The sequence below is a fragment of the Choloepus didactylus genome, chromosome 19 (assembly GCF_015220235.1).
Source record: "Choloepus didactylus isolate mChoDid1 chromosome 19, mChoDid1.pri, whole genome shotgun sequence".
In the NCBI taxonomy this organism is placed as follows: Eukaryota; Metazoa; Chordata; class Mammalia; order Pilosa; family Megalonychidae; genus Choloepus; species Choloepus didactylus.
The window spans coordinates 7,618,351-7,634,608 of NC_051325.1; the positions used below are offsets into that span (position 1 = coordinate 7,618,351).

The 16,258-nt window shown below is 42.0% G+C and overlaps 1 protein-coding gene across 7 annotated transcripts in view; it reads right to left on the reverse strand.

The window, feature by feature from the left end:
• Positions 1-16,258, reverse strand: part of NINL (ninein like) — a 190,609-nt gene that overhangs the window by 143,013 nt on the left and 31,338 nt on the right. For 2 of the 7 annotated variants that reach the window (XM_037811295.1, XM_037811296.1), the window contains exon 1: positions 2,214-2,567. The exons of 2 other annotated variants lie outside the window; for them this stretch is intronic. In XM_037811295.1, coding sequence (XP_037667223.1) covers positions 2,214-2,451 — 238 coding nt within the window. In that variant the 5' untranslated portion in view covers positions 2,452-2,567. Of the gene's footprint in view, positions 1-2,213; positions 2,574-16,258 lie in introns of those variants that run through there. 3 more of the 7 variants (XM_037811297.1, XM_037811294.1, XM_037811298.1) reach the window with 3 other exon arrangements.

Sequence of the window (16,258 nt, forward strand, 5' to 3'; positions counted from 1 at the left end):
ACAGTAAGGAGATAATAATAGAGTGGCATATGGGAAAAAAAAACACATCTATTGCACACTATGGACTATAGGTAATAGTAATATCTTAATATTCTTTCATCAACAGTAACAAATGTACCACATAAATGCTAGGGGTCAATGATATGGGGGGCAAAGTGATATGGGATGTTTTGGGTTTCCTCTTTTTCTTTTTCCTGGAGTAATGAAAATGTTCTAAAATTGATTGTAGTGATAAATGCGCAACTCTATGATGACACCATTAGCCACTGACTGTATACTCTGGATGGACTGTATGGTGTGTGAATATACCTCAATAAAATTTCATTAAAAAATAAAATTATATATTCATAAGGGATGGTGATGATGGTAACAACACTGTGAATATAAATAATACCACTGAATTGTATGCCTGAAAGTTGTTGAAAACTAGAAATTGTTATACATACATTACTATAATTAAAAAAGGATACATTAGAAAGTTCAGAAAATAAATTGAGGAAATCTCCAAAGAAAGTAAAATAAAAAGAAAAAAAAAAAGTAGGCAAGAAAGGATAAGAAAATTAGAGTACCAGTGAAGGAAGTCCAACATCTAAATAATACGAATCTTAAAGAGAGCACAGAAAATGGTGGGAAAAAAATTAAAAAGAAGAAGAAGCAGACAGTAACAAGTACTTGAGAGGATGTGCAGAAATTAGAGTCCTCATACATTGCTGGTAAAACGTAAAATGGTGGAACTGCTTTGGAAGACCATTTGGCAGTCCACAAAACATGTATGGTTGATAAAAATGTTCTAAGATTAGATTATGGTGATAAGGTCAAAACCCTGTAAATTTATTAAAAACCATTGAATTCTATACTTCAAATAGGTAAATTTTATGGTATCCAAATTTTATCTTGATAAACTGTAACAATTTTAAAAATAAAAGGCAAATAACTTGCAAAATATATGCACCAAGAAACAAATGACTAATATTCTTGATATGTAAAGAGTTCTTACAAACCACCAAGAAAAACATCCACATTTTTAAACTAGGCAAACAATGACGAATTATTTTTAAAAGAATACAAGTGGCCAAAACACACATGAAAACATGCTCAACATGTGCAGTAATCAGTGTTATTTCCCCATGAGGAAATTATCCTGAGTGATAATCTGCCCCTTGCCCTGTGATCCCACAGCCCTGTCATATACCAGAGTCACTGAAAAGTCTATGTTTATAGGTCTCTCTCCCTGACAGGTGTTTGTATTCCCTCAGAGCAGAGACCACACATTTATTCATCTTCCCATTTTCAGCCAAGCCCTTCACGTAGTAAATACTCATGTGCACTGGCATATTCACTCCTTTATATTCTAAAGTAATAAGTGGTTTAAGGTTTGAAAAAAGGGCTTTAAAGAGTCACCAATATTTCCATTTATCCTCAAAAATCTCAAAATTTTTCAGTATAAAATAAAAAATATCCACCCCCCCACCCCCCCACACACACACCCATTGATGAAAAGTTTCCACAAATCTTGGATCCCATGGTTGGCTCAAACCACCTCCCTCCCCCCATCTCCCAATCACTTGGTGTCCCTCTGAACCGAGAGCAAAATGGGAAAGCTGAACGCAGCTCTCTGTTTCAGAGTGAGGAGTCTTCACTGCAGAAGCAGACCCAGGGGCCTGAGGGCAGCTCAGTCCCCTTCGTGTTTCCCTCCTGGGACCCACGGGCAGCTAGGAATGCCCTTTCCTGCCTCTTTCCCACTGCTTTCTTTCCCTTGCCTCACCTCCCTTGCTGACTAGCCCCCACAACCCTGCCTGGGAGTGGACATCTTTTGTGGGAGCTGCCCCAGCAGCCTCTTCTGATTTGAGTACCCCAGCTTCCTTTTGGGAGCCCCCTCACTGCCTCTCTGGCTCATGAGGCAGGCTGCCCCGGCTTGGCTGGCAGCCCACTGCACCTCCCCACCAAGGGGCCGGAGTGAGGGTGGCACACAGGGAGCCAGCCCAGGGATACCCAGTCCTGGGACTCTGTGAAAGAGGTGCCCCTTAGCAGCGACAGCAGACTGCTGGGTCAGACCACTGAGGTGCTGTGTGACCTCTGTCAAGTCACTAAGCTCTCTGGGCCTGGGCTTTCTGGAGATCAGAGGAGGCCAAACTTCACACTCTAGGACCCCTTTCTGCTCTGAAACCCTGAGCCTCTCTGGCCCAGCATTATATCTTCTGGGTTCCACTCACCGTTTATTCCACAAGAGCCAAGGCCACGTCCTCTGCACCCAGAGTCAGGCCTTGCCACAGATGCAGTACATCTGTCTGTCTGTCTGTCTCTCTGGCCTTTGCTCAGCCAGCGTCTGGCTGCTAATGGGTTATCAATAAATATCTGCCAGGTCTCACTCTCTCTCCAGTTTCTGCTGTTTGGGACAATGGGGCTCGGAATGTTTCTTTTACATCCAAACAAAGGTTGGCAGAAACTCATGCACCATTAGAAGCAAGTTAATGACAAAACCAGAGGTACTGGAACACTGCACAGTGGCCAAACAGACCCATCTTAAATGTCAGCAGGAAAAACCCACTCATTCTCCCAACTTCCAGACCAGTCTTAGTCAACTCAGTTTGTGTCATTCTTTCCAACCAACTTCACAACACCCTAAACACACTGAAATGTTCCTAAAAAATATTTCCACATGGGAAAAGTCAGGTCAATTTCAGATGTGGAAAGAGAATATTTACAAGGCTCTGCTAAGCTTTGTATACACAGGGCCATCTGAAAATAGGCTTCTAAAAGGGGAAACCTTTTAGAGCCAAAAGAATAAAATAAAGTGCTCAGAAATGAATTCAAAGCCGATAAGACAGTGAAAAAGAACATATAAAACATCTGATGTCTATATAACAGAAGGCACTCGTCTTCCTTTTCCAAACACCTTAACTCATACGTTTACTTAAAGGAAAAAGGTCACTGCCCCTAACACATACATGTCCTCCTCTACCACTCAAGGTAAAAATCTACTAAAAGAAACAGAACACTTGATCCTCTGGGTTGTACGCCTCGCTGCACTTTTACCTCATTAACCAGACTCTGAGAGTAGATTCCAGAGCTTTTGTTCCCAACCATATTGATACAAAACAGACACAAGTCCTCACACCCTTCTGTCCAAATCGTGGTGGGGCCCCAAGTTTGGCAAAGGCCTTCAGACTGAGAGCAAGCTCAGCCAGGCTTGGAGATGGGCCCTGGGAGCCTCCAATTAGGGCCTTCCCAAGGCAGGTGAAAGCCAACTTCCCTGAAGAAGTCACACTCCCAGGGAAATGAGACCAGGGAGGGGCTAGGCTGGATAGAGGAAAATAAAGGAGATTCAGAAAAGGGACTCACTCTCTGGGTGGCTGTCACAGTGTTAGTGACAAGTTTGGGGAGCGTGGGGCTTCTCTGGGAAAGTCAATAGTCCACGCTCTCCTATCCCACCATGAGCACGGATGACCCAGGTCTGCTAAGGAGTGATTTAGCCTCTCGGGAGATATTGCCCTGAACCAGCCACTTCCCCACATCTGGTCTCAGGAAAACCCCACACAGACTCATTAGCTCACTTTTGCAGGGCCCAAGGGGAACTCTGCAGGCCAGCCCTGGCTGAGCTGGGCCTTGCTCAGGGGTCTTTCCAGACCACACCCTGCACTGTCCCACTACCCACCCCCGCCAAGGCCTAGAAGCTATTGCCCATCCTTGTTTTATACTGGAATCCACCCTAGCTGGCCTGGGAAACACTTCTGGAGAAATCGCATTTTAAGCAGAACCAGTCGCTGGTTGGGAAGTGGCTCCTGGCAGCGCTGGCAGTGCACACAGAAACGGCTGCTGGGGTGCCAACTTGTCTGCACATCTGTGCCTCTCACCAACAGCTCCTGGGCAATCTGGAAAAAAGCATTTTCTATCTTCCCTTTCCGTTAAAAGCAATTTTGAGAAAAATAGTCATCATTCCCATGGCAAAGATATTTTCCTCCAAAGTTCAATTGAGATGTGAATGGCCTGAAATAAATATAACCAGGTTAGCATTAACACACACGCCCCAAAACCTCATTCTGTTCAAACAAAAGCACCCAGTCAAGTACCACTGACCATAAAAGCCTGGGTCTAAGATGGGCATTTTCACATCTTTCTCACGGAGAAGATAACAAGGAAGGAAAGAACATTCCAGAGTGACACACACACGATGGAGTGAGATTCTGAAAGAGTAACCAGTGTCGATCTCTCCAGGGTCACGGCACCACCCCACCCCACCCTGCCAGGAAAGGGGCAATTCTGCCTTCACTACCTCAAGGAAGAAATGACACAGCAGACAGAGACAGGAGACACTTCCTGGTATTTGAGGTTCAAATGCCTAGTCCCTCGAGAGCAACCAAAAACTGCCAATAATTTCAATCCTCCTACCCAAGCAGCTATGTGACCCAGCAGGCAGGTGTGGGGCAGGGCATGGATGACCAGCCCTCTATCTGCAGCTGGGCCTGGGGGATCTGTGTGTGAGCCCATTCCTCTAGGCAGAGTCAGGGGAGGGGCTGTGTGAGGCACGTCTAGAAGGCAGAAGGCTCCCCAGCAAGCAGGAGGAGCTCAGCCACAAACCACGGGTTACGGGGAGCTGGCTTCGGGAATGCATGTGGTAAAGAAGGAGGGCTGTGCCAGGGACCAGTGGAAACAACGCACCCAAGAAAAATGAGAAGGATGACATCATCATGGTGCCAGAGTGGGCAGAACAAACCCACAACTCGGTACCACCTAAGCCCCTGGGAAGTTGAGAATTAAGATTAAATTTCTGCCACCCAGCAGAATGTATTGGGCTCATATTCCTTGCACACCAGAGATTACTTTTTGTAATTCCTGCGCAATACAAACCACTTGGCTCAAATTTACAGCAGCATGAGAGTGGGGTTGGCAAAGAGAAGAGAGGGTGAAGGGGTTCATAACCATTTTCCCAAGTCCAGAGTTAGTGGGCCCTTCCCTCGGCCAGTGGGGGCAGACGGAACAAATGTCCTCTTGTATAGATCAAGGGCCAGAAAAAGTCTTCATGGAAAGTTTTTCCATGAACCCATTACCTGGACATGGCGGAGAAAGAGGCCTCCCTTGTTTTACGGCACATAGGTTTGATGTCATGTCATATTAACATTTAAGGTCTCTCTAGTGCTAAACTGTTCAAAACTCTTCAAATACTCAAATAACCCTATTAGGTAAGTACTATAATTATTCCACTCTGCAGGAGAAAAATCACAGATTTTACCATGTGTTTTGGTTTGCTAAAGCTGTCAGAATGCAATATACCAGAAATGGGTTGGCTTTTTCAACAGGGATTTAAAAATTGAATGAGAAAAAAAAAAAAAGATTCATTAGGTTGCAAATTTACAGTTCTAAGGCCATGAAAATGTCCAGTTAAGGCATCAAGAGGTAGGAATCTTCTCTGAGGAAAGGCTGATGGCATCTGGGGTTCCTCTCTCACATGGAAGGCACATGATGAAGTCTGCTGGTCCTCCTCCTGGGTTCTGGTCTCAAAATAGCTTTCTCTAAAATGTCTCTGGGCTTCTGTGTCTCTTAGCTTCTCTCTGCTTTCTCCAAAATGTCTCTGCCTTTTATCCTCTCATAGAAGACTCCAGCAAGGGGATTAAGACCCACCTTGATGCTCAGACCTCAATTAGAGATGAATGAAGAGGATCTGGTTAGGACTAAGGCAAATCAGACCAAAGGATGATATTGACTGTGTTTTAAACTTCATTTTCTGTGTGAGACCAAGGGAAGAAATGTTTATTTGGTGCAGGATCTATATTTTCTGTGGCCCACTAAATAATTTAACTTACATGGTCAGTTTATTCAAACACCATAATTACATGAAACTTTGAATAGGAAGTGAGATCTGGTAGGTTTGTACAGGTTAGTGTGAAATTCCAATACAACCCAAAGTAATTTGGGCAGAGAATAAGTATATATTTGCAGGGAACCCTGGGAAACTGGGGAGGAATGCAGAAATTCTGGACTATCCCACCTGAGTTGTTATTTGTGTTCTCTCAAACACTGAGGACTCACAGTCTGGTATGCCAAGCCCTCGATCTTGGGGTGTGCCCTTGTGAAGCCTGTTGCTGCAAAGGAGAGGCTGAGCCTGCGTATAACTGTGCTTAAGAGTCTCCCCCAAGTGCCTCTTTGTTGCTCAGATGTGGCCCTCTCTCTCTCTCTCTCTCTCTCTCTAAGCCCACGTGGCAGGTGAACTCACTGCCCTCCCCCCTACATGGGACTTGAAACCCAAGAGTGTAAATCTCCCTGGCAATGTGGGACCTGACTCCTGGGGATGAACCTGGACCCAGCATCATGGGATTGAGAAAATCTTCTTGACCAAAAGGGGGAAGTGAAATGAAACAAAGTTTCAGTGGCAGAGAGATTTCAAATGGAGTCAAGAGGTCACTCTGGAGAACATTCTTAGGCACTATATAGATATCCTATTTTAGTTTTTGGTGTATTGGAATAGCTACAAGGAAATACCTGAAACCGTCGAACTGCAACCCAATAGCCTTGATTCTTGAAGATGATTGTATGGCAATGTAGCTTACAGGATGTTACTGTGTGATTGTGAAAACCTTGTGGCTCACATTCCCTTTTCCCAGTATATGGACAAATGAGTAGAAAAATGGGGACAAAAAACTAAACGAAAAATAGAGTGGTGGGGGGGTGAAAGGTTTTGGGTGTTCTTTTTTACTTCTATTTTTATTTATTTATTTGAGTAAAGAAAAGGTTCAAAAGTTGATTCTGGTGCTGAATGCACAACTATATGATGGTTCTATGAATAGTTGATTGTACACCATGGATAACTGTAGGGTATGTGAATATATCTCAATAAAACTGTACATAAAAAAATTTTTAAAAAAAGGACCCACCTTGAATGGGCTGGGTCACATCTTCATGGAAACAACCTAATCAAAAGGTCCCACCCACAATAGGTCTGCCCCCACAAGAGTGGGTTATTTACCCTAATTGGAGTTTACTGAGCCTCCAAGCAGCCCAGCTAATAAAAGCACTCAACTGAGATTTGAGCTGCCACCCAAGAGGCAAAATTTGGTTTGAGTCCAACCAAGCTCACTACCTACTAATACAAAACAAACAAAAAATCAACTCTTCAGAGAAGTATAATAGAACTCAGGTTCCCAAAACATAACACTCACAATGTCCAGGATACAATCCAAAATTACTCCACAAATGGAGAACCAGGAAAAAATAAGCCATGCTCAAGAGAAAACAGTTAAAAAACAACCACACGATTATCCAGATGCTGGAATTAGCTGCTTTAAAATCCTTGTCTGCCAGTATAACGGTACTTGAGAATGCAAGGGGAAATATGTTCTTAATGAATGAACAAATAGGACATCTCAGCAAAGAAACAGAAACTACACAAAACAAACAAATGGAAATTCTAGAACAAAAAACTACAATATACGAAATTTTAAAAATTTCACATAAAGGGTTTAATAGCAGAATGGAGAGGACAAAGAAAAAAATCAATGAATGTGAAGACATCAATAGAAATTATCCAATCTTATGAACAAAGAAAAAAATGGATTTAAAAAAAAATAAACTCAGGGATTGATGGGACAATATCCAAAGGTCCAGCATACATCCTAGAGAAGAGAGAATCAGGCAGAAAAAAAGATTGAAGAAAGAATAGCAGAAGTTTTCCTAAAGTTGGTGAAAAATAAAATTTTACACATTTAAGTTCAGTAAATTCCAAATAGGATAATGCAGGCACATCACAGCCAAAATACCAAAAACCAGATGTAAAAAGAAATTCTCCAAAGCAGCCAGAGAAAAACAACACATATAAGGAGACACACTTCAAATTACTTCTGATGACTCATCAAAACAACAGAATCCAGAAGACAGTGAAATACCATCCTAAAAATGCCAAGGGAAAAAAACACCCATCAAATTATAATTCTATACACAGAAAAAAAAAATCAAAAATGAAGGTAATGAAACTGTTGAACTCTAACTCAGTAGCCTTGATCTTTGATAATGATTGTATTACTACATAGCTTTTATCTTATGACTGTGTGATTGTAAAAACCTTGTGACTGACATCCTTTATCCAGTGTATGGTTAGATGTGTAATAAAATAAAGACATGCATGGAAAAGAAAAAAGGAAAAAAAAAGAAAGTAAAATACATTTTCAGATTGAAAAAAGTCACCAGTAGGCCTGTGCCGGTTTGAATGTATTGTGTCCCCCAAATGCCATTATCTTTGTGGTCTTGTGGGGCAGACGTTTGGGTGCTGGTTAGATTTGCTTGGAATGTGCCCTACTCAGCTGTGCGTAATGGTTCTGATGAGATGTTCCCATGGAGGCGTGGCCCCGCCCATTCGGGGTGGGCCTTGATCAGTGGAGCCATATAAATGAGCTGACTCAAAGAGAGGGAACGGAGTGCAGCTGGGAGTGATGTTTTGCAGAGGAGCAAGCTTGCTAGAGAGGAACGTCCTGGGAGAAAGCCGTTTTGAGGCCGGAGCTTTGGAGCAGACGCCAGCTGCCTTCCTAGCTAACAGAGGTTTTCCGGACGCCATTGGCCATCCTCTGGTAAAGGTACCCAACTGCTGAGGTGTTAACCTTGGACGCTTTGTGGCCTTAAGACTGTAACTGTGTAGCGAAATAAACCCCCGTTTTATAAAAGCCTATCCATCTCTGGTGTTTTGCATTCTGCAGCATTAGCAAACTAGAATAAGGCCCATTCTAAAAAAAAAAAAAAAGTAAACAAAGATCTTCAGGGTAAAGGGAAATTATACCATATGGAAACAAATTTTCAGGATGGAATAAAGAGCATCTGAGAAAATCAGAGGGAAAAAATGTTTTAATTTTGGAAAAATACATACAACTGTTCAAAGTAAAAATCATAACACTGTCTTGTATAAGTCAATACAATACATATGCCATCAACAGTATAAAGAGAAGGAGGATGGAAGGATGGACATATGTAGTTGCAAGATATCTATATTACATGAACTGTATCTACATCTACACTATACTAAAACTAGCTAAATAGATTGTGAAGAGTTAAGAATATATATTGTTATCCCTGGAGTAAACACTTAAAAATAATACAAAGAAGTATAATGTAAAAGCCAGTAGATATGTTAGTGGAATTCTAGAAGATATTCAAATTATCCAAAAGAAAGAAGGAAAGAAGGAACACAAGACAAAAACAGAGGGGATAAACAGCAAGTAAAGAGTGTAACGGTGGGCCTAAGTCTAACCATATTGATAATTATATTAAGTGTCAATGGACTCAACACTCCAGTTAAAAGGCAGAGATCATCAGAATGGGTTTTATAAAGCAAAACCTAACTATAAGCTGTCCACAAGAGCTTACAGACTCAGAGAGATTTAAATTAAATTGTTGTATAAAGTACAGATACATGCTACAACATGGATGAACCTTGAAAACATGCTAAGTGAAAGAAGACCACATATTGTATGACTCCATTTATATGAAATGCCCAGATTCAGCAAATCTAGAAACAGAAGGCAGACTAGTGATCACCTAGGGCTGAGAAGGGTTGGGGGCAATAAGGGATTGACTGCTAATGGGTCTAGGGTTTTTTTTTTGGGGGGGGGTGAGAAAAATGTTCTAAAATTTACTGTGATGGCTGCACAACTACGTGAATATACTAAAAACCATTGACTTGTATGGCTGTGTGGCTAAACTGTAGGGTGTGTGAATTATACCTCAATTAAGGTATCATAAAAAACATGTAAATGGTTGAATTGGGACTGGCCATATTAATAACAGACTTTAAGAGGAAGAGTATTATCAAAGATAAAGAGGGACTTTTCATTCTGTTAGTTCAGCAGGAAGAAACAACAATTGTAAATGTTCATGCACCTAATAGAGCCTCAAAATACACGAAGAAAAAGTTGACTGAAAGACAAACATACAATGCCACAGTCATTGTTGGAAATTGTAACACCCCTCTCTTGGCAACTGATAGAACTAGACACTCCCTCTCCCAAATCAGTAAAGATGTAGATGACCTGAAGAACATTATCAAACATCTCGTTTCAAAATAAAATATAATGAGCATAATAAGCAGTAAACATTGATTTTCCACAAAAAGTAGTCACCATGTTTTTTTCCTCAGAGTCTCAACTCTGTGAGTGATGAGAAGCCCTGTGTGGTGGTTTGAAGGTGTATGTATCCCAAAAAACATGTTCTTTTAAATGCAATCCATTCCCATGGATGTGAACCCATTGCAAGTAGGACCTTTAGATGAGGTGACTTCAGTAAGGTATAGCCCACCTCGGTCAGGATGGGTCTTAACCCTATTCTGCAGGCCTTTATAAGTGAAGTGAAATTCAGGCACAGAGAGAGAAAGCCACAGCCAGCAAAAGGCTGAGCACCAACACAACCCAGATGAGAAGGGAGAGACCAGGAGATGCCACCATGTGCACTGCTGTGTGACAGCAGAGCCAAAGATCACCGGCAGCCAGTGCCAGAAACCATTCTCCAGGAAGAAAGCATCACCTGGATGACACCTTGATTTGGACTTTCTTTTAGCCTCAAAACTGTGAGCAAATAAATTCCCATTGTTTAACCCAACCCATTTCATGGTATTTACTTGAGCAGCCCAGAAACTTAAAACACCCTGGTTCCCTTTAAATACGCCTTTTAGGGCCAATCCCAAGTGGTCAGGCAGAGTATCCAGTAGAGGTGTTTTCTGACAACTGCACACAGAAAACAGTAAATCATGAAGATTGCCTGCGTCCCCATTTCACGCACACAACAGACACCTGGAAAGGTCACTGGTTTATTTCCTAACATCAAGCAGCAGAGACAGGGCACAGGTTTGCATCTTCGGCTTTACCCAGTGAGATTATTTTGCTTCCAAAGGTCTTGTGATATTCTCCAGGGTTATACATGTTTTGCAACATTTTTACTTTTCAGCAATTACCTGCAAGGTTCTGTCTGCCCCAAGAGGCTTGTACAACCCTGTTCAACACAAGTCATCACCATGTAATGATCTTGCATGAAGCCCGAAAGGACGGCGCGGTGTAAACTGTACACTTAGCAAGCCTCATCCTTGTAACTAATCTCCAAGTCAGGACTGTCTCCTCCAGCCCAACAATCAGGGCTACCAACCACATGACACCAACTGTCAAACCACTAACAGCCAATATGAAATGCCCTGCTCAGCTGTGGGAAGGAAGATCAGGATTAGGTTCAGACCAAAGGGAGTACTTGAAAAAGAAGGAGTGCATGGTGCATATATGCATGCCACAGGGGCATTTTATTTTTTTTTTAAAAAAAAGAAAAGCAAGTTGCAAAGCAGTCTTCATTCAAACAGCAAACATTTACTGAGTACCCACAATGGGCCATGCACCATTCCAAGCCCTGGAGATAACTGCAACAAAAAATAGACAAAAGTCCGACAAATAATAAATACAATAAATGAATAAATTATATTTTAGGTGTTAAGTGGTGTGGAGAGATACAACGCAGGAGGAGGTAGCTTGCAATTTTAAATAGGAAGATCGTAAAGGGCTCACTGAGAAACTATAAATATAATTTATAATTGTATTTATACTGTGTGCCCTCCCACTGTTGTTTGTGTGCATGTACTTAGGTGTGCAGAAAAAAACTCTGGGAGGAGGCATCTCGCTACTCCTGGAAGGGCTAAACAAGGCCACCTTCAGAACCAGCAAGTTGCCCTCAAGTGATTTCAGGAGGTCCCTGAGTCCCCCCAAACAGTACTCTACCTGCTTTCCGAAGCCTGAGATTCCCACAGTAGGTGAAAACTCTGCAATTCCATACTATCCAAGAGAAATGTCTGATGGGGAAAAGAAGCATGAAGCGCACCAGCCCATCATGAAAGCAAGATGGTGGCTGAGGGGGCACTGCTCATAGCAGGAGAGGAGGGGCAGCCATTCCAGGAGGATACGGGGTCAACTCATGAGCAACAAAAGAAAAATAGATAAATGGGATGTCATCAAAATTAAAAACTTTTGTGCTTCAAAGACTTCATCATCAAAGTGAAATACAACCTATAGAATAGGAGAAAATATTTGGAAATCACATTTGTAAGGGTTTAGTATCCAGAATATACACTGAAACCCTACAACCCAACAACAAAAAGACAACCTGTGCCGGTTTGAATGTATTATGTCCCCCCAAACGCCATTATCTTTGATGTAATCTTGTGTGAGCAGACCTATCAGTGTTGATTAGAGTGTAATTCTTTGAGTGTTTCCGTGAGGATGCGCCCCACCCAACTGTAAGTGATGACTCTGGATAATTTCCATGGAGGTGTTACCCCACCTATTCAGGGTGGGTCTAAATTAAATCACTGGAGCCATATAAATGAGCTGACAAACAGAAGGAACTCAGTGCAGCTGAAAGAGTGACATTTTGAAGGGGAGCTACATCCAAGAGGGACACTTTGAAGAATGCACAGAAGCTGAGAGAGTAGCTGCAGATGAGAAACTGTTCGAAGACAGCCATTGAAAGCAGACTCTTGCTCCAGAGAAGCTAAGAGAGGACAAACACCCCAAGAGCAACTAAGAGTGACATTTTTGAGGAACTGCAACCTAGAGAGGAACATCCTGGGAGAAAGTCATTTTGAAACCAGAACTTTGGTGCAGATGCCAGCCACATGCCTTCCCAGCTAACAGAGGTTTTCCAGACACTATTGGCCATCCTCCAGGGAAGGTACCCGGTTGCTGATGTGTTACCTTGGACACTTTATGGCCTTAAGACTATAACTGTGTAACCAAATAAACCCCCTTTTATAAAAGCCAATTTGTCTCTGGTGCTTTGCATTCCGGCAGCATTAGCAAACTAGAACACAACCCATTAAAAAAATGGGCAAAAAACTTGAAAAGACATTTCTCCAAAGAAGATACACAAATGACCAGAAAGCACATGGAAAGATGCTCAACATCATTCACCATTAGAGAAATGTAAACCAAAACCACAAAGCGATACCATTTCACATCCACTAGAATGGCTACTAGTAAGAAAATGGAAAATACTAGGCATTGGAGAGGATGTAGAGAAATAGGAACCGTTGTTCCTAGTTAGTGGGAATGTAAAATGGCGCAGCCACTGTAGAAACAGTTTGGCAATTCCTCAGAAAGTAAAGTATAGAATTACCATGCAACTCGGCAACCCCACTTCTAGGTATATACTCAAAAGAACTTAAAGCAGGGGCTCAAACAGATATTTGCACACCAATGTTCATAGCAGCACTATTTGCAACAGCCAAAAGATGGAAGTGATTGACACGTCCATCAACCAATGAATGGATAAACAAAATGTGGTACATACGTACAATGGAATATTATTCAGCTATAAAAAGGAATAAAGTTGTGATATACGCTACAACATGGATGAACCTTGAAGACATCATGTTGAGGGAAATATGCCAGACACCAAAGCCCAGATATTGTATGATCGCACCGTTATGAAATAATTAGAATAAGCAAATTCATAGAGTCAGAAACTAGAATACAGGTTACCAGGGGCCAGGATGGGGGTAAGGAATGGGAGCTAATGCTTCATTGGTACAGCGTTTCTGTTTGGGGTGATGGAAAAGTTTTGGAATGGATAGTGATGATGGTAACACAACATTATGGATACAATTAACAGCAATGAATTATATATTTCAATGTGGTTAAAGAGGAAATTTTAGGTTGCACATACGTTAGAATTAGAAAAACAAATGGTGAGCCTAATGTAACCTATGGACTACGTTAATAGTACAATTATATTAATATTCTTTCATCAACTGTAACAAAGGTATGACACTAATGCAAGGTATTAATGATGGAGGGTTGTATATGGTAACTAGATTTTCTGTGCGATTTTTCCGTAAATATACATCTCTAATAAAAAGATTATATATATATATTTTTATAAAAGATATGGGGTAACTGAGGTCAGAAGTATCTCAGAGGGGCAAACGGAGATGGGGATGGCAGGCAAATTTCTCTGTCCAGGCTCAACTACCTTCAACAGAGGCAGGACACGAAAAAGCTGCCAATGTACAGTGTTTATGTCTTGTGACTAAGCAACAGGCAACTCTGGTACACTAACTTCATGACGTTTATACAAGATAATCTAACAGTGACTGGCCACCTGGAGATTCACTGACTCCGGCAGCACTAGGCTCAGTTCTTGCTCTCTCTGGGCTATCAATACTAAGCTGGGAGGTGGAGCTATGGAACAGGGTGTCCCAAACTGGGGTCTCCCACATTCCCAGGGGACGGAGTGTTCTACACGACAGTAGAGGTGTAATCGCCTTTGAACTGAGTTCTGCCTCGAAAGTTCAGTGCTAGTGTTTCCATTTGAATTTAGGAATGAGTTAGTGCCAATATCTACAGCGTCATGGCTAATAAGGAGGTACCAGAGGCAAACAATTCATAAATGACTACTCTGAACACTAATGGCTGCGGAGTGAGGGATTTGCCACAGTCCAAAGAGAACAGAGTGGAAGCACTGAGCCACCACGTGGTACACAGTCGTCCAGGCATACGGTGTCCAGCCTCGTGGAGGTCAAGGTGCCTGGTGCTGAGGTACACGGAGGTCAGGAACATGCGGTCGTCACCCCAAACCCACAGCCCCATGACCACAGCTGTCAGGATGTGCTCATGTGTACAGTGGAGATCTTGTTCTGGTAGAAAACACTACTTATCACATTCAATTGGCACAGGGATTTTGAGTTCTAATGTGTTTTAGTCTTCTGGTACTTAACTTATTATTTTTTTTTTATTAAATTCAGTTTTATTGAAATACATTCACACACCATACAATCATCCATGATACACAATCCACTGTCCACAGTATGATAACATAGTTATGTGTTCATCACCACAATCTCTCTGAACATTTTCCTTACATCAGAAAGAACCAGAACAAGAATAAAAAATAAAAGTGAAAAAAGAACACCCAAATCATCCCCCCATCCCACCCCGTTTGTCCTTTAGTTTTTATCCCCATTCCTCCACTCATCCATACACTAGATAAAGGGGGTGTGATCCACAAAGTCTTCACAATCACCCTGTCACCCCTTGTAATCTACATTATTATATAATTGTCTTCAGGAGTTTCTGGCACTTAACTTTTGATTGCATAGTTGTGTAACAGATATGAAATGTATTCAACAAACTTGAGTATGGGAAAAACACCATCTGTTTTTAAAATCTTGAATTAAACCTGATTCTGGGCCCCCATCCCACTGGAACAGCAGGAAAGCCCCTCTGTGTTACTGGGATTCCATGTCCCTTGCTGCGGTTTCCACAAACGTTAGAACATGTGGGGAGGCTCCTCTCATCTTCAATCTATTTGGTTGCCACTGACCTGTTCTCTGCCTACCCTGCGTGGTGTTATGAAGCCTATAATGTGCTTTAAAATACTTCAGCACTGACAGGTGTGCAGGCCAGTTACATTAAGGTACAAACCAGATAAAAGCACAAGTTTAACCAGCAAAGGACACTCTGGGGTGGCTAGTGTGGGTTGTAATCAGGAAACCCATTTTTGAAAGCAGATGCCACAAGCCTTTATATTACCATATCTTGATAACACAATGAAAGTCAAAAATGAAACTTTATTGGTGAAATTAGCAACTTTCACATCAGCAGATAAATGTCATAAAGGGGCTCTCAGTGGTGAAATTAAAAGCTCAAAGATATGTGGAAACGGTTCTGTGTTCAGCCACTGGTTAGAAGACTTTCTGGCCACTTGGTGACAATTATAAAATAACCCAGCCACAGTGATGTTTCAGCATCTTCCTCAAGTGAACCTTTCATGCAAAGTTGATGGTCAGATCACATGAAAAGGTGCAAGTCTGAACTCCACTGAGGTCAAGAAACAGGCTGCTTACACAGTTTTGTGCCTGGTTGCTATTAAGTGTTGTTTAATCAATGCCTGTATAATTGGCAGAATTTGGCCTGAGATTTCCTTTCATTATAAACTGAGAGCAAGGTTATGAGAGGGAGTGTGGTGGACTGTGAACCCCAGTTTGGACAAGTTCTTGATCTTGGTCTGCATTCTGGTGGGTGTGGAACCAGTGTAAATAAGATCCCTTCAAGAAGTTACTTCAGTTAAAGTGTAGCCCAACTGAATTAGGATTAGCTTTAATCCAGATTACAGAGAGTGAAAGTCAGACAGTGGGAGAAGCCACAGGGAAGCAGCCAGAAATTAACAGAACCTGAAAGAGAGGAGAAGATGCTGCCATATGCATTCCCGTGTGACAGAACAGCCCAGGAGCACCAGCAGTCAGCCCCAGAAT